The sequence below is a fragment of the Mastigoproctus giganteus genome, chromosome 10 (assembly GCF_048544385.1).
Source record: "Mastigoproctus giganteus isolate SK-2022 chromosome 10, ASM4854438v1, whole genome shotgun sequence".
Taxonomy (NCBI): domain Eukaryota; kingdom Metazoa; phylum Arthropoda; class Arachnida; order Uropygi; family Thelyphonidae; genus Mastigoproctus; species Mastigoproctus giganteus.
The window spans coordinates 218,393,642-218,419,631 of NC_143584.1; the positions used below are offsets into that span (position 1 = coordinate 218,393,642).

The 25,990-nt window shown below is 35.2% G+C and overlaps 1 protein-coding gene across 1 annotated transcript in view; it reads left to right on the plus strand.

Annotated features, from left to right (window-relative positions):
• The window catches only part of Hmt4-20 (Histone methyltransferase 4-20), a 126,564-nt gene extending 106,782 nt beyond the window's left edge, over positions 1–19,782 (plus strand). The window contains exon 9 of the mRNA XM_090383283.1: positions 16,367–19,782. Within this exon, the coding sequence (XP_090239409.1) occupies positions 16,367–19,446 (3,080 nt within the window). The 3' untranslated portion in view covers positions 19,447–19,782. The remainder of the gene's footprint in view (positions 1–16,366) is intronic.
• The last annotated feature ends 6,208 nt before the right edge of the window (positions 19,783–25,990 follow it).

Sequence of the window (25,990 nt, forward strand, 5' to 3'; positions counted from 1 at the left end):
TTAACTGTGAGGGAGAACATCCAGCCTATTCACGAGCATGCCAGAGGTGGAAAGAAGAAAAAGAAATTCAATGGCTGAAGGCAGAGCTAAACATATCGTACCAGGACGCAAGGAAAGCGGTGAAACCTCTCAACATCAACAAACCTACCTACGCCCAGAAGGTAGCAGGGAGATGTTCCATTGGAACTCAGACGGACATGACCATTCCTCCAAAAGAATCATTCACTCCCATCACACACTATCTCTTAAGTCCTCAAAAACCTGCACAGAAAGACCAATCAGCTGCCACTCCTATATCGGTACCTCCTAATGCTCCACAAGTAACAAAAGTAATTACGAAAGAAAAGAATAAGAAAGGTGAAGTACCCCCTAGTACCCAAGAAAAGATGGATGTCGAGCAGAAGGAGGTACCCGAAGATTCAGTTTTGGAGCTCTTTGCTGAGGAGGAAATGGACACTGGTCAGCGTCCGTACTTCCCCAGGAAGGATAAAGCCAAAACTGAAAAAGGTAAGCTCTCAGCACCTCGGAAGCCGCCTGATGGACCCACCAAGCCAAAATAATGGCTAAATTCTTACAGTGGAACTGTCGTGTATTGAAGCGAAACAATGATGATATCAAGGCCCTTCTGCAAAAGCATGAGCCAGTCTGCTTTTGCTTACAAGAGACATACCTGAAGGCAAATGAAAACCCTTCGCTTCGGAACACTACTATCATTCGGAAGGACAGAATTGGGGATGGACCTGCTCATGGGGGTGTTGCTATAATTCTAGGCAACCATACCCTATATCAAACTATTGCACTCACAACTAACATAGAAGCGTTAGCAGTTCGGCTTACGGTAGGGTTCTTAATAATAGTCTGCTCAGTTTATTTGCCACCTGGGGCAGATATCTCCCAGAGAGACCTTGATGATCTCATTGTGCAGCTGCCTACTCCTGTCTTACTCCTGGGCGATTTCAATGGACATAACACCCTGTGGGGTAGTGCAAACGTTAATGGAAGGGGACGTGTCATAGAGCATATGCTCAATGACAATGACCTATCCCTTCTAAATGTCGGAACTAACACCTTTTTTCACATGCCTACCCGTACATTCTCTGCTATTGACCTCTATATGCTCCCCATCTCTCCTTCCTTCAATCACTTGGGAGGTAGAGGAGAATCTTTATGGAAGTGATCACTTCCCTGTGATAACCAGCCTACTTAAAGTGATGCCATGTTCACCTTTTAGGTTACCACGATGGCAGATTGATCAGGCTGACTGGAACACCTTTCAACACCTGGTAGACTTTAACATCAGTACAGTCAGTCGGGAGCCTATCAATGGCGCAGTGGCGTACATCACAGAAAGCATTGTCCATGCAGCTGCAGCTACAATTCCGAAAACATCTACCCAGTTTCCGCCATTTCCAAAACCTTGGTGGAATACTGAATGCACAGCAGCAAAAAAGGCACAAAATAAAGCTTGGGGGATATTTTGACGATATCCTACCACAGCCAATCTCTTAGCCTTCAAACGTGCACGCAAAAGCACGATATATTCGTCGTCAGAGCCAAAAGGAATCGTGGGTACGCTTTACATCCACCATTACCCAGTCAACCAGCAGTAAAGCTATATGGGACAAAATCCGGAAAATGAAGGGTAAATATACATCGCACCCTTCATCGGTCCTGGAGTATAATGGATGCGTTATTGCAGACCCAACTGCAATAGCCAATGTACTTGGGGAGACCTTCTCTTCCATCTCATCAACATCTGCTTACTCCCCAGAATTTCTGGTCTGGAAAGAGAAATTTGAAAAGCAGCCAATTAACTTTAAATCTAAAAGGTCACATCCCTATAACGGGCCTTTTACCACGGAAGAGTTAGAAACAGCTCTAACTCTTACCAAGGCAAGTGCTGCTGGACCAGATCTTATCCATTATGATATGATCAACATCTGTCTGCAAAATCCATGGACCAACTGCTTTTTCTATATAACAGAATATTTCAAGAAGAGCAGTTTCTGGATTCCTGGCATAAGGCAATCGTGCTTGCCTTTCCTAAGCCAGGAAAGGATCCTAAAATCCCAACGAACTACCGTCCTGTTGCTCTGACTAGCTGTCTGTGCAAAATTCTGGAGAGAATGGTCAATGCCCGTCTAATATGGTATTTGGAGTCTAATGGGTTCCTCTCCAGATTTCAGTGTGGCTTCCGTAGGAATAGGTCAACTTTGGACCATTTAATCAGGCTCGAAGCTTCCATTCGAGATGCCTTTTTAAAACGAGAACACCTGGTGTCAGTGTTCTTCGATATGGAAAAAGCGTATGACACAACTTGGAGATTTGGAATTTTAAAAGACCTCTACAGTATCGGCCTTAGAGGTAATCTCCCCAATTTTATTAAAAACTGTTTATGTCACCGTTCTTTCCAAGTCCGTGTAGGATCTACTCTCTCTCGCTCTTTTAGACAAGAGGAGGGAGTACCTCAAGGATCCGTTTTAAGTGTTACGCTTTTTCCCATTAAAGTGAATTCCATCACAGAACAACTTCCTCCAGCTATAAACTGTGCCCTCTATGTTGACGATTTTAGCATATTCTGTCATTCCTGCAACATGAGGGTAATTGAGAGGCAACTGCAATTGACCATTTGAACTCGTGGGCAACGAATAACGGGTTCAGGTTTTCTGCACAAAAGACTGTTTGCATGCATTTTTGCAGAAAATGCAATCTTCACCCTGAACCTGAACTGAGGCTTGGACAAAATGCTATCCCAGTAGTACCTGAGACTAGATTTTTGGGGCTTATATTTGATAAAAAGCTGACCTTTCTAGAACACATCCGTCAACTACGTGCGAAGTGCACGAGAGGTTTGAATATCCTACGTGCAATCTCCTTACATTCTTGGGGCGCTGACCGATGTACCCTTTTGCGCCTCTATCGTGCACTCGTACAATCTAAGTTAGATTATGGGTGCCAGGTATACGCATCCTCTAGACTCAGCATACTCCGATGGCTGGATCCCATCCACCATCAGGCGATCCGTACTGCCACTGGAGCATTTCGAACTTCTCCTGTTCATAGCCTCTATGTCAAAGCGAATGAGCCCTCGTTATCGCTTCGCAGGAAACAGTTGTCTCTACAGTATGCTTTGAAACTGAAATCCCTGCCAGACCATCCGACGTGGACACCCGTTTTTGAGCCACGTTGGGAAAATCTGTACAACATTCGCCAGACTGCCAATCAACCATTCGGTATTCATATCCAAAGGCTACTCAATGATTTGAACATCACATTAGACAATGTTGCCCCATCACCAGGGCAACCATTTCCACCCTGGCATGCTCGTGTCCCAAACTGCAACTTCTCCCTTAACAATTGGAGAAAGGACAATACTTCGTCCACCATCTACCTGCAGCTCTTTTTAGTTGATCGCTCTGAACATGCTGACTTCTTGCCCATCTACACAGATGGCTCGAGGTCAGAAATGTCTGTCGGATCTGCAGCTGTTTTCCCAGATACCACGGTATCTGAGCAGATCTCCAACGAATGCAGTGTGTTCACTGCAGAGCTGCATGCGGTTGAGCTAGCCTTAGATCGTATACGAACCACCCACCACAAAAAATATATTATATATACCGATTCTCTGAGTTCATTGCAGGCTTTATCATCGATGAGGTTCAACCCTCATCCTGTCCTGACCCGGATACAGCAGAAGCTGCATTTTCTTGCACAATTCAGATTTGATGTTCGTTTCTGCTGGATCCCAGGCCACATTGGGATCTCAGGAAATGATTTGGCAGACACTGCAGCCAAATCAGCAAACCTATTTAACTCTTGCCTGTTAGTCCCCTATACAGACTACAGGCCGGTAATTCGAAAGAAACTGGTATCCCAATGGCAACGCTCATGGCATGGACAGATTACAAACAAGTTATATGAGATTAAGCCTGTAATTGAACATTGGCAGTCTAGTTTGCGCAGGAACTGAAAAGAGGAAGTTGTTCTATCTCGACTCCGCATAGGACATTGTCACTTGACACACTGCTATTTGCTGAGGGCAGACGATCGTCCTATGTGTAGAAATTGTGACACCATTTTAACAGTCCGTCATATTTTAATTGAATGCCCGTCCTTTTATAATGACCGCCGTTTATGTTTTAGCCATCTGTCTGAACCTTATACACTCAGACAGGTTTTATCGGACAATGACAACGTGTCAGCTATTTTTAAGTTTTTACAACTTATTAATCTAAATAATTCTATCTAAAATATTTTTATCGTTTTATGCTATATGAACGTTTTATATCGTATATTATTTTTCAATAATATACAAATAATTTTAATTTTATAGTTTTATATTCTACATCCTTTTGACTTGGCGCATTATAGCCTTAGATGCTAATGTGCCATAAAACCCTAAAACAAACAAACAAACAAACTGTTAATGCATCTAATTATAAACAGGTAGTAAACTCGATCTTATTGCATTTGCAATAATACCGATAATTGCAATTGTGTGGGTTTTTACACTGTTATGGTGAAATGAGTTCCCCTTCACTGAATTCTTCAATCATATAAAAAACAAATTTTCAGAAACTTCTCTTCGTTCCTATTTACTTATTACAATGATGAAGGGAAAGGGACCAATGGAAAGTGATGGTAATGATGGTAATGATTGTAGTGGCAGGAAACAAAACAAAATTGATTTAGAAATGAAAATGATTAAGAAATACAATGCAGGACAAAGTTTGTCATCTATTGCAAGGGAATTAGGTCTCTCTGCTTTAACAATGAATACTATTTTAAAGGACAGTGCGTGTATAAAAGAACATGTCAAAGGATCAACGCACTTAAGATCAACAGCGATCACAAAACAGTGTTCAAGTGCTATATCGAAGATGGAACAGCTGTTAATAATATGAATGGAAAATCAGATTCAGAAGTGAGTGCCCCTGAGTCTAATGACCATTCAAGCAAAAGCAACAAGTATTTATAAAGATATGATAAGTACGGCGAACCCCAACCCAAGTTCATGGCAAGCAACGAGTGGTCTATAGATTCAAGCATTGCGCTGGTTTCCACAACGTTAAAGTATGCGGTGAAATCGCCAGTGCCGATTCTGCAGAGAAATTTTGTGATGTGTTAGAAAAAATTATTGATGAAGGTGGCTATTTAATGCAGAAAATTTTTAACGTTGACAAAACTGCTCTGTATTGGAAAAAAATGCCAGATTGAACATACATTGCCAAAGAGGAAAAGACAATGCCAGGTTTCAAAGCTTAAAAATATATGGCCACACTCTTGCTTGAGGCTAATGCAGTGGGAGATTACAGATTAAAACCACTGCTTGTGTACCATTCTGGAAATCCTCGTGCATTTAAGGGCATCAATAAAACCACCCTACCCATGCATTTCCGATCGAACCAGAGAGCATGGATAACAGTATCTCTCTTTAAGGATTGGGTTAAATGCTGCTTCATTCCCCAGGTTGAAAAATCTTGTAAAGACAACGACGTTCCTTTCATGATATTGCTTCTATCAGATAATGTTCCTGGACATCCTACTCATTGAGATGATTTCAATTCAAATGTGAGAGTCATATTTCTACCTCCAAACATGACTTCACTCATTCAACCTGTGGATGAGGGTGTTATTTTGAATTTAAAAGCACACTATTTACGCACAACATAGTGAGAAAAATTTTACGTTGAGACTTTTGGAAATCTTACAATATTTACCACGCCATCTTAAACATTAATAAGGCCTGGGTGGAAATTACTAAAAGTTGTTTAAATGGCGCATGGAAGAAAATGTGCCCATGGCACGTAATAGGCTTCGAAGAATTTGAAAAAGACGAATCACATGAAGAGGTTACAGATAAGATTGTAAAGGTTTCAGAACTACTTCAGTTGGAGGTTGATGCCAAAGACGTGGAGGAATTAATAGAGAAAGAAGAGAAGGAATTATCTACCGAATAAAATATTGACTTGCAGGCAGCAATAGGGAAAGAAGAATGCTGATGAAGCTCAAGATGAATCAGCTGCTCATCACCAGAGAGATGGCAGTGGCATTTCGGTAATAGCAAGGTTTGAGAAGATGGATCCTGACAGCGAACGATTCTTAAAAGTAAACAGAGGGGCGAATGATATGCTTGCTTGCTACAAAGAAATCTACGATGAAAATAAAAAAGCCACCATCCAGTCATCCATTAATATGTTCTTTCGTAAGGTTGAACGGCCGACCCCTTCTAAATCTCCACAGCCCTCAACTTCCGCAGCGGCGTACTTATCAGCTGAAGACGTCGATTCTGGCAAAGATACTTGAGAGATAAAACTTACTGACATTATGCCTGTGTCGTCTCTTTTTTTATAATTTTGAAATTTTTTTTAAATTGCATACTTTTGTAATTTTTCCTGTGCATGAAGTAAAAAAAATGAATAAATACAATAAATAATTCTATTTACATGTTTGTCGAACATTTCTTTTTTGATTCAATCAATTCAGTGAGCATAGTTGTGTGCACTGCACAAGCATGGGGGAAATTCCCCAACTTACGTAGCATTCCGCGGAATGCAACCATTACGTAAGTCGGGGAGTTCCTGTATATACTGTATATATACACCTAATTCTGTTTTTGCACGAACTTTTTTTACACGAATTTGATTTAACACGAATTCAAAATAAATATTTCATTCTCTTTTTACATGAGTCATTTTGATTTAACACGATTTCTATGAATTTTTTTTGCCTAAATTGTAAGAATTTTTTTTTATTTGTGGCATATTAGTATCATTTCTATATTACACGCGCCAATAGATTGGATAACAGCTAGTGTGTGCGTTTTGAAACGCGTGCTTTTGCTTACCAATGTGTACGTCTAGGTATCTATGAATCATCAACGTTTTTATTGAATTTGGTGCACATTTACGGTATTCGTGCATTGTACCTTCGGAAGACATGTAGTAGTAAGCTCTATTTCAAAGTGAAAGAATCTTTAGTGAATTTTGTGCACATATAAATTTATTAATTTTGCCAATAGTCAATAAATTGTAAGTTTACAAATTTTTCATACCTTTTTTTTATTAATTATAACTGAGATATTTTTCGGTAGCCCTTATATAATGTCGAATAATTCGCCTATTACCAAAATGAAAAGGAAAGCGATTTCTTTGGAACTTAAAATTCAAATTTTAGATCGTCTTGCAACTGGACAAGGGGCTACGTCTGTAGGAAAGCATTTTGGTGTACATGAAGCTACCGTAAGAACTATTAAGAAAAATGAAGCTGCAATTAGGAAGTCGGTATGTTCTGGAACAAAAGTAAGTGTTAATTCATCATCATCATATACAAGAGATATTGTCAAGGAAAAAATGGAAAGGGCTCTGGTAATATGGATAGAAGATCAGTCACAAAAAAGAGTACCAGTAGATGGAAATTCCATCAAGCAAACAGCACTAAGAATTTACAGACAGATTAAAGAAAAGGAGCCAAGCATTTCATCTCAGTTAAACAGAAAGTATGAATTTTCTGCGAGTACAGGTTGGATGACAGGGTTTCTTAAAAGGAATGCTCTTCATAATATAAAAATTAAAGGTGAAACTGCATCTGCAGATGAATCGGCTGCTAAAGTATTCCCGCAGGAACTTGCAAAAATTATTGAAGATGGAGGATACACTCCTGATCAAGTGTGGAATGCAGATGAAACTGGTTTCTTCTGGAAACGAATGCAACAGAACGTATGTAGCCAAATCGCAGAAAACTGCTTTTTTAAGGTAGCTAAGGATCGCGTGACCTTATTATTTTCCTCCAACGCTTCAGGAGATCGTATGTTGAAACCACTGCTGGTAAATCGAGCCCTAAACCCACGTTCAATGAAAGGTGTAGATATCAATAAACTGCCTGTTCACTGGATGGCAAACAAGAAGGCCTGGGTGACCACTACTATTTTTACAGAATGGTTCAACAAATGTTTCGTCCCAGAAGTCAGACGTTATATGAATTTGAAAGGTCTCGAATTTAAAGTTCTTCTGATTCTTGACAATGCACCCGGCCATCCTGTCTTGGAACACCCAAACGTACAAATTTTATTTCTGCCACCTAATACTACATCTTTGATACAACCGCTAGACCAAGGTATAATTGCGACAATTAAAACATACTACGTAAAACGAACATTCCAACACGTTTTGGACAAACTGAATGATGAAACACTAACAATCATTGATGTGTGGAAGAAATTCTCAATTATGGATTGTATCAATCAAGTTGGATTAGCGTTAATTGAATTAAAACCAGCAACTTTAAATGCGTGTTGGAAAGCGGTTTGGCGACAGTGTGCAAAAATCAAAGATCCCATCATCCCTAATACGACCGAATTTCCCAACATTATTACAATGGCACACAAAATTGGTGGAGAAGGATTCGATGATCTATCGTTTGAAGATATTGATGAATTGTTAACCGACAAAGCCCTAAGCGAAGATGAAATATTAGAGGTTGTCCTTGGGACTCCTTATCCCACAGAACGTAGTGATAATGAAGAAAATGATCCTGTTCTAAATGCAGATTTAATAAAAGATGGTCTGGAACTGGCCAGAAAATTAGGTAATCATTTTGTCAAAAATGACCCTAATGAGGAACGCGCTGGGAAGTTTAAAAGTGAACTGAAGTTGTTGACAGCCTCTTACAGAGAATTATATAACGGCCTAACCAAAACACGAACACAACGATTAATAACTGAATTCGTTCGTAAAACCGGTGAAACATCAGCACCAGAGGAGACTCGTGCTGATTTTGCTCAAGAGATCACAGAAAGAATTTCATTAATAGAGGAAGAAGACGATGTCCACAACATTTCTAGTGATGGCAGTGATATTCCAGTCGTATGCAAACATATGTGCCGTTTATTATCAGAAAGTGAAAATGAATAAAATCTTGTTATGTGTAAAACAGATTTTTTTTGTTCATGAAGGATTTTTTTTCATTTCATATGCATACAAATTTATTTGAATACATTTTAATTACATATTATTACATGTGTATTTTGTTTAAATAAAATAATAAGCTTAAAACGAATATTTTTATGTGTTTTTTTTTTTTTAATTATTTTTACTGATTTTTTTAGATCCGGAACCAATCTTCTTTTCTTCCATAAATACAATGTCTTTTTTTACACGAATTTTTTTTACACGTATTTTTCAGGAACGTATCTATCGTGTAAAAACAGAATTAGGTGTATATATATACATGAGTATATGCCATATATCCTCTGGAATTCAATTAATAAGCACAGTATACTCTCTGCATATGTAATGCTCATAGAGTATGACTTCTGCTAATATTAAGACAGCACTGCTGGTGAGAATCACTAGAAACTTATCTGACAAAATGGTTTTCCACTACCACAGTTTCTCCCTGCATTCTTGGTAAAAAGACAGTGCATGTTATTGGTAGCGGCAGTAGAAGCCAAAAGGTATATTAATTGACATATGAGCATGACTGATGATAACATCATAGCATTGAGTGGTTGATTGATGTTCTGACATATATATATATATAAAGAATCTTTCTTTCATTTCCTACATACAAGTTAGTGCAAATGCATCATATTAGTACACAGCTAAACTCTGAATTAGCAAAATTTTTGCAAATGCGGCATCGTTTAAGTTATATCTCATATTATGAATACCTTCACAACGAGTTGTCATGATATTGCACTTCTCTGAATAAGTTATGCTTCACCAACTGAGAAGGCTATTGTTACTTATTCTCAGTGGATACCACCACCCAGGCAGCACCGTTTCTGGCTATTTTGTATTTGTGTGGGATAATAACTCGACTATCCATTTGTCCCTATTAGACTTAGAAAAGCAAAAAGGTAGAGGGAAAGTAATAGTAGGAGTGGAAGAGAAAAAGAAATGGTGTAGAAGAATGAAAGGGACAGTAACTCCTTCAACTCACACCACTCATAAACTCCTCGAATAGGCAATGCTTGCCGACCGGGCTAGCCGAGTGGGTAAAGTACCTGCCCGGCAACCCAAAGGTCGCGGGTTCGATTCCCGCCTCGGGCTTGGATCAAAGTACTGCAAAAACCTTGGGAGGTGCAATATGGCCACAGAAGCCGATGCGCCAACAACTATCAAATCAAAAAAAAAAAAAAAAAAAAAAAAAGGCAATGCTTCCCCAGTGGAGAAGGCTGTTGTTACCTATTGTTAGTTGGTTGGTGGAACAGACTTCCATCCTTTGTTGTGGAAGTTGATAGCCTAAATAAATTTAAGGCTCAGCTGGACAGGTATTTCGAACAAACGGAGGGGTGAACTGGAATTTTTTTTTTTTTTGGCTGATGCTGCATAAGCTTGCTTTCGTGCATCATATACCCTCTACTAATGCTAATGCTATTCTTGGAAACTCCGGACATCATCAGGCTCCCCCTGGTGCCGTTTCAGGGCTATTTGGCCCTTCTTCGGTGGGTGGGTAGATACTCTAGTGATGTAATGATGCCAAAACAGTTATGAAGTATAACTCCACAATATGAGAGATGCCTGATGGTGTATAAGATAAATTAAAACTAAGATGCATTAAGAGCTTAAGCCTCAGGCTGCAAGAGAATTAGACTATGTACAAGTTAGTGCAAATGCATCATATTAGTATACAGCTAAATTCTGAATTAGCAAAATTTTTGCAAAGGTGGCATCGTTTAAGTTATATCTCATATTGTGAATACCTTCACAATGAGTTGCCATATTGCACTACTTCGAATAAGTAATGCTTCACCAATGGAGAAGTGTAACTTAGACTTACAATTTTTATGGAGGATTCAATTTTTATGGAGGAGGAAGATATGTAGAAAGAACCAACAAGTGCAGTCTCTTGATGTCATCATATACAGCATGTTACTGTAATGCATTACTCATGAATCAGTACAGGAGGCATGGGTCATAGTAATTACATTAAAAGACAGTGATGCTTAAAGTAAATTTTGTCTTGTCTGTTTTTCAAATGACTTTTGTGTTATACAGATAAATTATAAATTACTCAAATTATAAGTTGTGTATGTGTGTGATACCAGTATTAGTAGTGGCAAATGATGCAAGAAAGCAAGCATATACAGCATCAGCCAAAAAACTTCCTATTTCACCTATCCACTTCAACAACAGATTGAAATTTGTTCCAGCAAACACCCACTATCTGGCTAAAGGCAAACTTCTGCACATCTATTCTGCAACCATCCTTCCTCGATTTTAATTTATGCGCCACATGTGCATAGTTTGAGCAAGAGCAAGAACTTGCCCAATGAACTTGCATCTTCATTGAACTTGCCCAATCCATTCAAAGCCCTGAACACCTCAGTCAGATTGCCTTGCAGGTGCCTAGTTTCCAGATGATGCCTTTTGTGGTAAGAGCACTCCTTTGTTCCCCTCACCAATCTCGTTGGCCTTCTCTGAACCCATTCCAGCACCTCTATATACTTCCTAAAATGAGGCCTCCAGACCTATATGCAGTACAAGATGTGGCTTGACCATTGCCTTATTCGATGGGATAGTCACTTCCTTATCCTTGCTAGCAAAATCCCTGTATATCATTGACAAAACCTCATGAGCTATCCTGGCAGCCTGTCTGTCTGCACTGCTCAGAGAATTCATATCTGATTGCACAATTACCACCAGATCTTTTTCATATTCCACTACCCTGAGTATCACACAGTTGGTACGGGTTAATGCTGGGGTTAATGCTACCCACATGTAGTACTTTGTATTTGTCAAAGTTAAATTTCAATTGTAATTTCTCTGCCCATCTGCCTAATTTCTAGATCCTGTCACAGTCCACTAATTTCTAGATCCTGTCCATTAATAAATACAGAAAACAACAATGGGCCCAGCACTAAACCTTGAGGACTCCATTAATAACATTAGTTCACAACAAAGAGCAGTGTCCATTGATAACAACTGTCTTCTCCTATTCAACCATCCTTTTATCCATAGCAGTAACTTGCCTTAATGCCAAACTGCTCCAATTCATATGCATTCTTTTATCTGCAAGAGTATCAAAAGCTTGTCTGAAATCCAAATATACGATATGAAAATTATTTTTTGCATCCAGTTCCTTTGTGATCACATGGTAGAATCCAATCAAATTGTTCAGACAAGATTTCTCCTTAACAAATCCATGCTATGTCTCAAGTGTAATTGCAGCCTTGTCTAGATGATCCTGCATCACATCTTTTACCAGTGACCCCATTATTTTTCCTGGAACGGAAGTTAAGCTGACAGGCCTGTAATTATTCATGTCACCCTTTGATCTCCCTTGGTGAATTGGGGACACATTTGCACATCTCCAGTCCGCAGAGATGTCCCCTTGAATCCAAATGTGATCTCATAATTATGGCTAAGGGTTTGCTTACTTCCTTTATTGCCTTACTTAATATACAGGTAGTTCTCGACTTTACGAGTTAATTCGTTCCTAGCTTACGCTCATAAAGTGAAAACTCTTAAAGCAGGAATTTATTTCCCATATACATAAGGTTAAAAATAGGGGTTATATTCCCAACAATGTAATTAGTTAGCTAATTAGTTTGTTTAAACAATGATTTATTTATCGAAAGAAATGCAAACGTAGCCTGTAAAATCAAGCAAATTATAATAATAGAGAAATAAGCATTTTTTAATGGCACACACAAATTGCAACTTACACGATTCACGTGGAGTAACAAGTTTATAAAGCTTAAAAAAAAAAAAAAGGAATGAAGACAAGAGTCCGAAAATTTATTTATGTTTTTTTATACGATTGAAGATTCCAGTAAAGGGGAAACACATTTCACCATAATAACATAAAAAACCACACGATTCCAGCTATCGGTATTTTCGCAAATGCAGTAACATCGAGTTTACTACCCATTTATAATTGCTTGCAGTAACAGAAAAGCCCAATAAACCGGAAAGTGCAAATTGTTTTGATTATTTTATGGTCGTGACCTCCAGAAATGTGATTTAGAAAAATATCACGAAGGCGATTAAAATTGATTCTTATAACAGAACATATGATAATGATGAAAGTGTAATGCATTTTAATGATTTGAATTGGTAACTAATACAATTTACAAACCATGCTCACGACCTTTTATATGGCCTTAAGGTCATGCTCGTGACCTTAAAAATGATGTTTTAGAGAGATAAATAGCTTAGTTATACAGCGAAAATATCAACTTCCGAGATCTTGAAACGAATTACCAAAAAACACAATGTGTTATATGGTTCACATTATGATATTTTAATGATACGATGGTGTCTCTGGAACTGATTAATAATGTAAAGCGGGGTACACTGTATTGTATAGCTACACACGTGGTTTGGAATGTGGTATTTATGAATGTTTAGCATTCATTTTTTGCAATCAATGGTCATATTTTCGATTTTGTTGATACTTGATACTTGGGGGGGGGGGGGGAACTCATCAACCCGGGAACTCGTAAAGCGAAAACTTGTAAAGCGAGAACTGCCTGTAATTGGATAGATCCCACCATCCCATTTGCATTTCTTATGTTTAACTTCAACAATTTCTCTTCCACTTCATGTGACACTCGAGTCCAGTGGTCCTAAATTTGGCAAAGTCCTGTCAGTCTGTGCCAGCCAAATCATCTGTTTGCACCTTCACGACCACCCAGGTGCAAATCAAAGTAAGCATGGGTTGAGGTGTGGCCCCCATACCACACAGAGAATGCGATCCCTCTGTGTTACTAGGCAATACTGGGTGGTCGATGACTCATCAACTGGTGCAATACTACCACTTTGCTTAGTGGAGGCATGAAGTGGTAGAACGCGTGTTTAGTCTCCAGAGCAATGCTTTGGAAACCGTCCCATCTTCTCCATCATGCAATATGATTGATGTGTTTTGAGGTTATGATGGACATCATGGTGAGATCGAATCTTCCATACATTTCAAGGGTACAGCTCTAAAACAGTGTTTGCAGGCCAGCTACTAGATAGTCCATCAGACCGAACATATTGGTAACTCTCTAGGGGGCTTCCGTGTCAGCTAGTGCAGTGCTTCTCAAAATGGGCAATATCGCCCCTGGGGGCATTAGGCATGAAAGGGGGAAACAGGGTGGTGATAGGCATGAAGGGGGCTACAGGGGACGGATGGAGCACCATCAATGATTGGCCGTTACAAGGGTTTTATGGCTTATTTAAAAAATGCTGTGCCAAGTATTATTATTACTCACCATTTAGTTGCGAAAAAACTTGGTGATCAACTGCACAATCTCTACAAACTGTTATTACTGCTATAAACAAAATTAAAACACATTCTTTGAATGATCGTATATTTCAAAAGCTTTGTGATCAAAACAGTGAAGATTTTGAACGATTGCTATTTCACTCCAAGGTTCGGTGGCTGTCAAAAGACAACTGTCTCGACAGATTTTATGAACTCTTTGATACTGTTGTCGAGTTTTTTTGAAGATAGGAACAATGACCTTAGTAATGACCTCAAGAAAATGAAAACTGATATTGCTTATCTTGCAGGTTTATTTACTAGATTCAACTCAATGAACTTACATTTACAAGGACAAGATGTAACTCTTATTAAGGCGAAAACTCAAATTTCAGCATTTATTTCAAAATTAAAGCTTTTTATGCGCAACGTAGGACGACGTGAATTGTATCAATTTCCAAATCTGTTGGAAATAGAGAAAAAAGAAAAAATAGCTGATGAAACTCTACTAACTTTTTGTAATCATCTAGAAATGTTGCATAGAGATATGCAGAAAAGGTTTGAAGATCTCCTTAATTTGAAAATTCCAGATTGGGTTATAAATCCTTTTTTAAATAATGGCGATGGTGAACGTTTTGTAGAAGAAGAATTGATTGAGTTACAAAATGAAGTTGAACTGAAGCCAAAATTTCAAAATTCATATCAGGAATTTTGGTTACAAAAGAAAATCCCTGACCATTATCCTGCATTGTGGGGAATTGTAAAAAAAATTACTTATTTTTTTTTTCCAACATCATATCTAGTCGAAACCGGTTTCAGTGCTGTATCTCAATTGCTAACAAAACAAAGAAATTGTCTAGATGTTGTTAAACATGTCAATTTGCGACTTCTCCTTACAGATATTAAACCTAATATTGATAAGCTAATAAATCTCCACCAAGCTCATCCATCGCATTAAATATTAAAATATAATTAACTATTTCTATTAATATCATGACTTATTTATGTAATTAACTTTAATTTTTATGACTTAATTTAAGTGACTATAACTGACTTTATTTATGTAGTTTTAATTTTTATGAAGAAGGAATAAAGTGCAGTAAATAGTTTTCTTTATAATTCACACGCATAGATGCAAGGCTGCATTTATGTTTTTGGAGGCAAACAGACAAATATTCATTTCAGTTATTTAGCTGCACTTTATATTGGTGGGCTGAAAAAAAGCCCTGGCGAGGGCTTTTTTTTTAGGGGGTGGGGGGCAGTGATCCAAAAAAGCTTGAGAAGCACTGAGCTAGTGTATAATTTCGCTGCCTCTACTCTGCCAGATAGTGACTGGAGGAAGTCTGAGTAGGATTTCTGTGGGGGGGGGGCATTGTTGGGACTATGTTATGTCAAGGAGCTGGATATATTCTTACCATGTGTATGCCATATCCAAAAATTTAATTTCTTCATACAGCATTTTCTCCTCACCCGATCTTTTCTTACTACTGAATACACTATGAATTGTCAAACCAATAGAACAAACTTATCTCTGAAAAGATCTAAACCTCCCAAACACTTCCTCATTCATTTCATAAATGTACGCAGTCTCAGTTTTAATCTCAGTGATGAGATTCATTTCCACTTACTGTCTGCCAAACCCCATGTATTTTTTCTGAGAGAATACCAGTTATCGGTTGATTCAACCACTGCTCATCTCAGTTGTCTGAACTATTTACTGTATGATTCCTTTCACATCAAAGGTGGTATTTTTGCATATGTCCATTCTGGTATTCCCTGTCAGAGACTTAGTAATTTGGAATCTCCTCTTTTTGATCTTCTCTGGTTTAAAATCTCTCTACCACATTCTGTCAAATTCATCTGTTGCCTCTATGTTTTCCCTTCTCCACTAATCACTCGGAACTCTTTGGCTTCCTCTCTTTGAAACTTGACTTTCTCCATCCCAACTTTCCTAACAGTGAGGTAATTTTCCTTGGTGATTTTAATGTTCACAACTCTGGCTGTGCATGTTTATAAATTCATGTCAGATATGGGTCAGTATTAATTACTTTTTTGGCATATCTGAATAAGTAATATTTATGCTTATATTCTTATAAATGCAATAGAATTGTTACATTTTGCTCTATTCTAAGTAGTAAACTGCCATATTTGAATTAATATTATTATCTTGTTTCAGGGAAAAAAATGAGTGATGAGAATGGAAGAGTCCGTACATCGAAAAAACAGCAGGTGACAACAAATGCAACAGGAAGAGGGAAAATAAAATCGGATGTAAAACCAGTTCTGGAAGAAAGTAATATTGGAACTCGTAAAGCCGCTCATTTAAAAAATGGCCTCAGAGTTCATAATTTGCCATCCTGTGTTGTGGAAGAAATTTCTGAAGAAAATACTGAATTTGAAGAGATTAAACCAGAAGCTGAAAATAAGAATTTTTTAAAAATGGAGGCAGAACATCAAGATATTAGTAAAAATGTTAAAGTAACAGATGTTGTTTCAGATGAAGGTTGCATAATTCTTAATGAAAATGATGGATGCGAAAGCAGCCTGGAATCTTTTGGAAGCAAAAATATTACAGCAGATTCTGATTCTAAAAATGATACATGTACTGAATCAAAGGATATCACTGTAGATGATGAAGCTAAAAATATTACAGTAGAAGTTGAGTCCAAAAATATTATGGTAGAAGTGGAATCCACAAATATGGTAGAAGTGGAATCCAAAAATATTACAGTAGAAGCGGAATCCAAAAATATTGCAGTAGAAGCGGAATCCAAAAATATTGCAGTAGAAGCGGAATCCAAAAATATTGCAGTAGAAGTGGAATCCAAAAATATTACAGTAGAAGCGGAATCCAAAAATACTACATTAGGCATTGAAACAAAGTATTTTGAAGAGGATGCTGAATGTAAAACTGTTGATTATCTTGAATATAAAGATAGTATCAAAAGGTCTAACAGTGATGTTAGAACAGAGGGTATCATGGGTAAGGGTATTACAGTTGATAAAAATTATAGTGAAAGTTTTATATTCAAAAGTTTTAGTAGTGATTTTAAATGCTCTAGTAGTAAAGCTGCTACTGAATGTAAATATGTGGAAGAAGTTTTTAAACTAGAAAGTATCAAAAGTTTTGATAAATGTAATGATAACATAGAGAATATTAATGCTTCAAAGATGCTGTGCTTCAGAGATGCTGAGCTTAGAGATATCAAAGAATGTTGTGATATCGCAGAAGCTGCAAAGTCCGGTATCCAAGAAAATAAATATAGCGATATCAGTGATGCTGAGAATAGTGATATTGATGAGGATGATAAACATAAAGCTATTGAAGAAGGTGCCAAGTGGAAGGATATCAAAGATCCTAAGATCAGAGATATCAAATATGATACCAATTATGGAAATATTAGAGAAGATCCTAGTTATACAGTTATAAAAGATAATGTTAAAGATATAGATGCTGAAAACATTATTGAATTGTTTAAAGCAAAAAATAGTGAATATATAAATTTGGAAGTGGATGGTGAAATTGCAAATAGAATAGAGGATAAATACAGTGAAGCTGGAGAAGTGGTAAATGAATGTGATAATTATTCAGTGAAAGAGAAAGAATGGAAAGTTATGGGAGAATTCAGCTTTACTAATAAAATTTCTGAATTTACAGGTCTAAAGGGAAATATTAGACACATAGATAACAGTGATATCAGTGAGGATTATAGTAAAGATGCTAATTATCAAGATGATGGAAAATATTCTGAATATAATGTTGCTAAAGAGAGCTATGAATTTGGAAACATTATGGAGTTTCCAGGATACTTGGATGCTAGAAAATTACCCGAATATATGGAAACTAGTGAATATCTTAAATGTAAAGGTGACCAATATCTGGAATACCGAGGTATTGGTGAATTGGCTAAATGGAAAAATATAGATGATGTTGAAAATGCTGATACTAGAATAGTTACAGATAATAAAAATGCTGCTGAAAATGTACAGTTTGAAAATAGTTCTGTGCTGGTGGAAAGTAACTTCACTGATTTCATTGACAGAAACAAGTGTACTGTATTAGATGCTGGGTATAAAAGTAGTGATTATGTTAGAAATGTTTGTGAGTATACTGGTCTTAAAAGTGAAAAAAAAAATGATATGCACGAAGATATAAAACATGATGTGGAAAGTCCACTTGTGTCTTGTAAACAATTAGAAAACAGTAGTAATAGAACAGCATTAGTGAAGATTAGCATACCGAATTTCCACTGTGATATTAGCAAAGTAGAAGACATACGAAAACAATATGCAAAAGAAAGGCACAGGACTAGATATAGAGACCCTCCACCTCTTGAACATAAGGATGAAATTTTACCATTACATGAAAAAAGTAAACAGCATATTCTTGTTCGTCGTTGTGTGAAAAATGAAATCCTAGATCAGTCTGTGATAAATAGCGATTCTCTTGAAAATAAGAGAACCACAAGACTTCAAGCAAAAACCTTAAATGCCTTAAGTACTTGTGTTAGTGGAAATATACACAGGAAACAGGATATAATGCTTCAGCCTTCAGAACAAGCACATCCATCAAGTTCAAGAGAATTTACCAACTCTTTAAAGAATTCATTAGCAGCATTAACATCAAAATTAGAGATTGGTAAGCAAGATCTTAATATTAATAATAAAACTTTTGTTTCCCAGGATTTGTATGAAACTATTCCGTCCACAGAACTGAAACCGTGGACCAAACGAAAGTGTAAGGCAAAATATGAAAGTGGAAGGCATAGAAGGTCTGAAAGTTTAAATAGTTCTTCTCCTCGTGGATGTTTAAAACTAATTATCAGAGTAAGGCGAAACCATCCATCAGAAGAGTCATTACAAAAATATAAACATGGCCTTTATATTAATTCTCATAGAACTGAAAAACCATTCTATGAAATTCTTCCAGTTCATCAAGAAAACATATATGTTTCCAGTAGGAAACATAAAAAAAGGAAGAAAAAGAAAAAAAGGAAACATAAAAAGAAATCTTGCCACCGAAAATCTCATAGTAGTAGAAAAAATAATTTGAGACTTCAAGAACATTCTGTAGTTAATGAAATAACTCCCAGTGATATTGGTGCTAGAAATCTTTTTCCATCTTCTGAACTTTCCTCTGATGGATCACCAAAGAGCTCCCCTGTGAAGCAAGGAATTAAGAGGTTAAGGTTAATTTTTGGGAATGAATCCATAAATATTGACATTCCTCCCCAAAAATATAGAAAATTCTATTGATCACATAGGAGTCATCCAAAAAATTAATTGAATTATTATTTGCTGCTGGTCGGTTATTTTAATATTGTATAACCAAAAGGCGATAAATGGTTGGCGATTTGCTACAACACTGCCGTTATGTATAGCTGTAGATATTTTCAGAGAAACCTAGTTTCAAATTTGTTTATAAATGCATATATGTAAATAGTTCTGTACTTAGGTTTTGTAACATCGTTAATGGAGCAAGGACTCAATTTCTGTAACGTTTGAAGTTTTAGCCCAAGAAACTTGCGCTGAGTTTCAGAATGAAATTGACACCTGTGCCCCCACTATTTACAAGAGTTCGAAAGCAAAAAGTGTGGGTTTCTTTTTTTTTTTTTTTATCTTTTCTTTTTTTTTTACTTGAAACCATTTTACATGTATTAATTCGGATACTTTGCTAAAGTAGTTCATGTGAAAAGTGAAATGTCATTTCAAACGTTAAGTGTAATGTAATTGTTTATTTAGAATTTTGGATAAGTAGTTTTACATGTTTTTTTTCCTGTGAACTTGGATTTTGTGCTGTTATGTGAATTGAATTGAAATGACATATCCTACTTATGTATATTTGTTTCTTGTTTCACCCTAATCTGCATATCAGTTATAATTCTTCAGTTCTGTTTATCATTCTCAGATATGGTCAGCTGGTGTTGAAGGAACTGCATATCCTTAAAATCAGTAGTTGTCAAATTTACATGAAACACACGCTTTCTGTATTTATAAATATTTTTATATGAGTGGAAATATATGATTATTTGAAATAATGAATGCAGATTGTTTTTCTTTGTTTACTGCAACTATCATCTTCATTTTTTAGAAAAGATATTTTTTTTATTTACTTTCAGACATTCTTATAAGTATTTAACATATTCCCACTGTCTTTTCTATTGTTATTTTTTCTATATCGGATTATTATATTTTTTAAACTGTGGTACACATTAATGGTTTCTAAATGCTGTGCCTTTCATTTCTGTTAAGCTCCATTTAAAGTTAAATATAATTTGTTTCATTCATATGGAAAAACTATAAAAAAAATTGTGTGGTATGACTAAAAAAATTTAGACCAATTTATATTTAAACAAATGAAAATTCCAGTTAGTAGAATTATATTCCAATGTTTTATGTCTTATATCCTACACCATGCTATTTTCATAAATTATTTCATGATAAAAATTTAATTGTAATATTTGCAAAATTCAGAAACACAAAATTTTCACTTTCTTTTTTTACCCTTGCTCCAAGATGTAAAATTTAGCATTTATTAGATTAGTTGCTGTTCCTTCCAGGAAGTGCTCCAGTCCAGTTCATCTGAATTGGAAAGGCTTAACGGTAATTTTCTTACCTTCCGGACAATGTCTTATCCCCCCCACCTCAATTCCTGCCCTCTATCGCACATACATACAGAAAATGCTTTTGTGCAGATTTTTTCAAACTATGCCAACTTTTGCTTAATTTTTAAACTTTTTATTATGCATTGCTCATTTTCTTTACAGGCATTTTAGTTAAATTATGATTTGAAGCAGCTTCCTTTTTTTTACTTAATTTGTTTTAATGCTGCCTCTTGTTTTTAATTTAAAAATTTTGAGATTTAGTATGTGTTCAAATGTCTAGTAATTCAAACTGTTTTGATGCTGTTTTTTAAATAATTAAATTAAATTGTTTTAATCGTATAGCTATTGCATGGATGTAATAGCAATAATTTATTCATAATTTATCAATAACAAAAGCTGAATGAATAAGATTTGAACAAATACAGATTAAAGCTGATAAAAAAAATTGATAGCTTGTTTTATTTTTGCTGTTATTAAATTCTTCCTCCTGTGAGGAATTTAATAAAATGGATTTTTCATTTTCATTCTACTAGAATTTTGCATAATTCTAATAATCTTATTAGAATTCATCATTTAAACAACATCATTATTATCTAATTTTAGTTAATTTGGAACTCTCCATTACTGTTAACATGTAACTATTTCATTTGATGAACTTTTCTTCTTTAAATCTCACATTTGGTATATATCAATATAATATATATCCAAAATTATTGAAATTGCTGTTTTAAAAAAAAACACCCAGCAAACAGTGCTAGTTTGTAGTGAAACAGGTATATGTACTATAGAATATTGTGGAAGGAAAAAATATAATATATAAATATACCTATATGTATATAAATAAAATTATTTTAAGGCTCAACTTAAATTGCATGTATATTACTTTTTTAAATAATACAGCGAATAAATTTTTTTTTTTCTCTGATACATTCTTTTGAAATTAATGATTTCTTCACTTTTAAAATCTGTCCTGGTGAATTCAAAATATCATCTTACAATTGAGAATTGAGTCATTCCTTGTCAGATCAAAACAGTCTAAAATAGAGTTCAAACTTTACCATCTTAACCTCTAATAATTTTATTTTATTATTTTAATTTGTAGTGCAAGTACATAAGAAATTTTTTTTGTTCCAAATTTAAAATATTAAATATTAATAAATAATAAAAAAATTCTAAAATTATGATTTCAGAATGTCTTAATATTTGTTTTTATGATCTAATTTGCCACTTGATTAAACTAAGCATGTGAAATTTTTCATTCTTCATTAACACTTGGTATTTATTCTGAAAATTTTTCATTCTTCATTAACACTTGGTATTTATTCTGAAAATATGAACAGTTGCTCTATCTCAAATGATTTTTATGCTGGAAAATCAATATAGGGATTGATAAAAGACCTGATATGACTGAAGGCCTTCCTCAGTAAAAGGTTACAATTTTTATAATATAAAAATGTGCAGTTTATGCCCCCCCCCTTTTTGGTGAGAATCTGAATTGTGAATTTGATACTATAAAAAATTGCGATTTTTATGTTTATTTTGATTTGATTTGATTTGTGTATGTAACTTTAACAAATTGAAGACTAAGTAACTAGAAATTTAAATTATTTGTTCCTTTAAGGGAGGTTAGGCAATACATATTGCATTATTGAATAAGTAATTTAGAATAAGCTAAAATTATTATGTATTATTGAAAGTATAAAATTTTCAAAAATTAGTAAACCTTTAATTGTGATTTTAAGTTTAGATTGTCAAGTTTTTAGAAAGCTTTTTAATCAGTAGTGTTCAGTTGAATTCAGTAAATAGTTTTCAAATCAAGTGTTATTGAAATAAATAAATTTGAAGAGGGAATCTTCTGTAGTGTCAGCAAGGTATTTGAATTTCAAATGTTGCTCTGTTTGGTACCCCCAACTAGCTTGTTCTAAATTACTTATTTAATAATGCAATATGTACCGCCTAACCTCCCTTTTAGGACCAAATAATTTAACTTTCTAGTTACTAAGTCTTCAATATGTTATAGTCTGTTCAGCTTAAAAAATGAAATTAATGGGATGTAACCAGTGAAGTAATGGAATTTTTCATATGAATAACAAACATCATGAACATGACAAAAAATTAGGGATAAATCAAAATTGTCAATAATGCCCAGTTATAGATTTTTTTCCCTAATTGGAAAAATACAGACTTCCATGACATACCAAGAGATTGTAAATAACAGATCACTTTCTCACTGAAGTTGCTGAAACCAGTACTCCACTATATTCTATCTCTTAAATTATTTCAGGATATTTGCAGTGACTTCTGTAGTTTTAAATGACATAACTGCCAGCTCTTCAAATTTATGATGGAGATTGTCTTTTTTGACTCATTTTAACTCCTCCATATAACCATTGTAACAGATTTCTCTTTTTTTTTTTTTTTTTTTTTGCAAAAGAATAGTAAAGCTACTTTAAATTCATAATTTTTTTTTTTCTGTGAATTTCTGCTTATTTTCATTTCCAAATTGGCCATCATATGTACTAGTCTGTGTTGCATGAAAGAACTGGGAACACAGGAAACACAGCATTGTTCTCCGTTATGTGTGGTCTGACTGTAGCTTTTATTTTGTTTGTGTGCATGCACATGTGTGTTGCAAAGCTAATTAACTATATCCTTCAGTAAGATGGCAAAGAAATACAACATAACATTTCAGAAGACATATACTAGTACTCAAGGTTTTCTGTGTATTATAAAATCTGGACAAGGTAACATGTCTGTGCATAGTTATGATTTTTCAATTTAAAGTGGCAGGGAACATGATGTAATCAGACATATGCAAACAAATAAGCATAAGTACAATGTGTATTGCATAGAAAGCAATCCAAAAATAGATGTAGCATTTCACAGTGAATGTGAAACAGCCACAACATCCAAGAACCAGCAACTTCAGGACTTAGAAAGAATTCCAGTTTTTGGATTTTTCTGGTTTTCAATTATCGAACAAGCAAGAACTGTTAAAATTTGAGTGCAGATAAATGGAGAACGCATCAACAGCTGTGCCTCCGATTTTTACCAATTTCTTGACTGATTAACTTTTTCTTATTAATTTTATTAATTACTTTATTCTTTTAATTGTTTGGAATGTTGGTAAAATTTGGAATGTAACCAGTAATCAGAATGTAATCACTTTCCCAGAACTCAGGGAAAGTGAATACCAAAGTTACCTACAAAATCACTTCAGTAATGCTCCATTAAAAAAAAAATAATATATGTAAAGAAAATAATGAAGAGAAAAAATAAACAAATGCAAATACCACATGGGATATTTTCACCAACAGCCCAAGAGAATACTATCCCTACATACAGGAATAGAAGTACAGTAAGGTTATTTAAAATTTTTTTATCATGAAAAATGCTGTTCACACAGTACATTTTTCCATTATTTTAACAGCTGTGAGGAAAGTGTTCTGTGACTATCAGAACGTTTTCCAATCATCCTAGAATCAAAGCAAAATAACAGTCACTCCCGAGAAGAAAACACATGATACATTTTATTGAGAATGCAGAATCTTGGCATCACAAGGTGTTAAACAATTTATCCAAAGAACTTGGGATATGCCACAAACCAACATAGGGCCATAATAAATAAGAACAGTTTTCTATAACTGTTCTATTAGCCATTTGGGGGGGGGGGGGAGAAAGAAACAGCAAACTTTATTCTGCAAGTTTTTCATTTTCAATGTATTGCATATGTTACAGTCCAGGGATGATTCCTCCTTTCGATTTAAAAAACAATAAAGATTAATAAGAAACAAAGTTTATTAAAAACTGATATCAATAAAGATTTTAAAAGAAAACAGGATAGCAGCTTCTCTAATTTGCATAAAAAGGCTACCTTCATTGTCAAACACAATTATTAAAGATCTATGAAAGATGAGCACAGGGACATTATGTCATGAATTTCAAAACAGGTTGATGGATGACGAACTGATCACTTGCCACAACATTCAGTGTGCTATTGAGGTGATTTGTGTGCTGATATGATCCAGTGAAGTGTGCCAATTTTTCAAGCACAAGGATTCAAGCATAATGTGCTTTAGTGACCATGGTTCAAGCCTGCGTGGCTACTGAGTATTGTGATATTCCTGTATTTTCTCTATTTTGTGAACCCTTCTGACTTCATTTGTCAGAAGTAAGATGAAGTAAAATAAAATAAAACTGAAATTTTATTTTATTTTTTAATATTTAATATACTCATTGCAGAAGCTGTATTATTTCATAAATAAATTTGATAAATTATGGACTTAGTTTGGTGGCACAGCATGTTTTGTTATGGGAGTCAAAAGTTAGTGAGCTCCAAGCAAAATTCACAAATAGAAAGTCACTAACTGAAGTCCCAAGTTTTCAGAAGCATTAAGTTAAATATTATTTAATTTTAACTGAAATATCATCATATTTGGAGAACTAATTTGCAAAAAATGAAAAAAAAAAAAATTTTACATCAGTGCTTTTGAGTATCATTGAAAATAAAGAAATAGATGAAGAAATATATGTTCTTTTTTGCAGTATCAGATCTGTAAATTTCAGTGTGAGAACTTACCTAATGCTATTATGAAAGAAGGAAAATGGATGAAAAAACTCCTTGGTTGGGAGCTGACAACTAACAAGGAAAGCTTGAAATGTAATAAACTATCCCAATTCATGCTTGGCATTTTAACAATTCCTCATAGCAATGCTGAGTGTTAGAGAATATTCAGTCAGGTTAGAAAAACAAAAATGCACTTCACATCTCTTTCTGATTAAGCTTTGGAAATACCCTTGACATTCCAAGTGTAAAAGCAGTGTCGTTGTTAAAAACAAAATTTTGACATTTTTGAAGAGGGCAAAGTCTACAACAGTGTCCTTGAAGCAATCAAAATTAGTTGTCTAATAGAATATCCAAACAGAAATCGATAGACAGAAAAACGTTAGGTAAGCTAATGTTTAAAAGCATACTATATTGGATAAACAATCCTATGGCTGCATTTTAATATGAAATGCATATTTTGTCAGTAAAATTTAATTCCAGGTCCAAAGTCTGGATTTTAAAAACTTCCTATTGTCTCCTATAAGCACTCTTCAGCTTTTTCAAGTCAAAAGACAGCAGATAGGCAATGGATAATTGTACTGTGAATTCCAAATAAACTTCAGTGAACTACAAACTTTAAGCTTATATA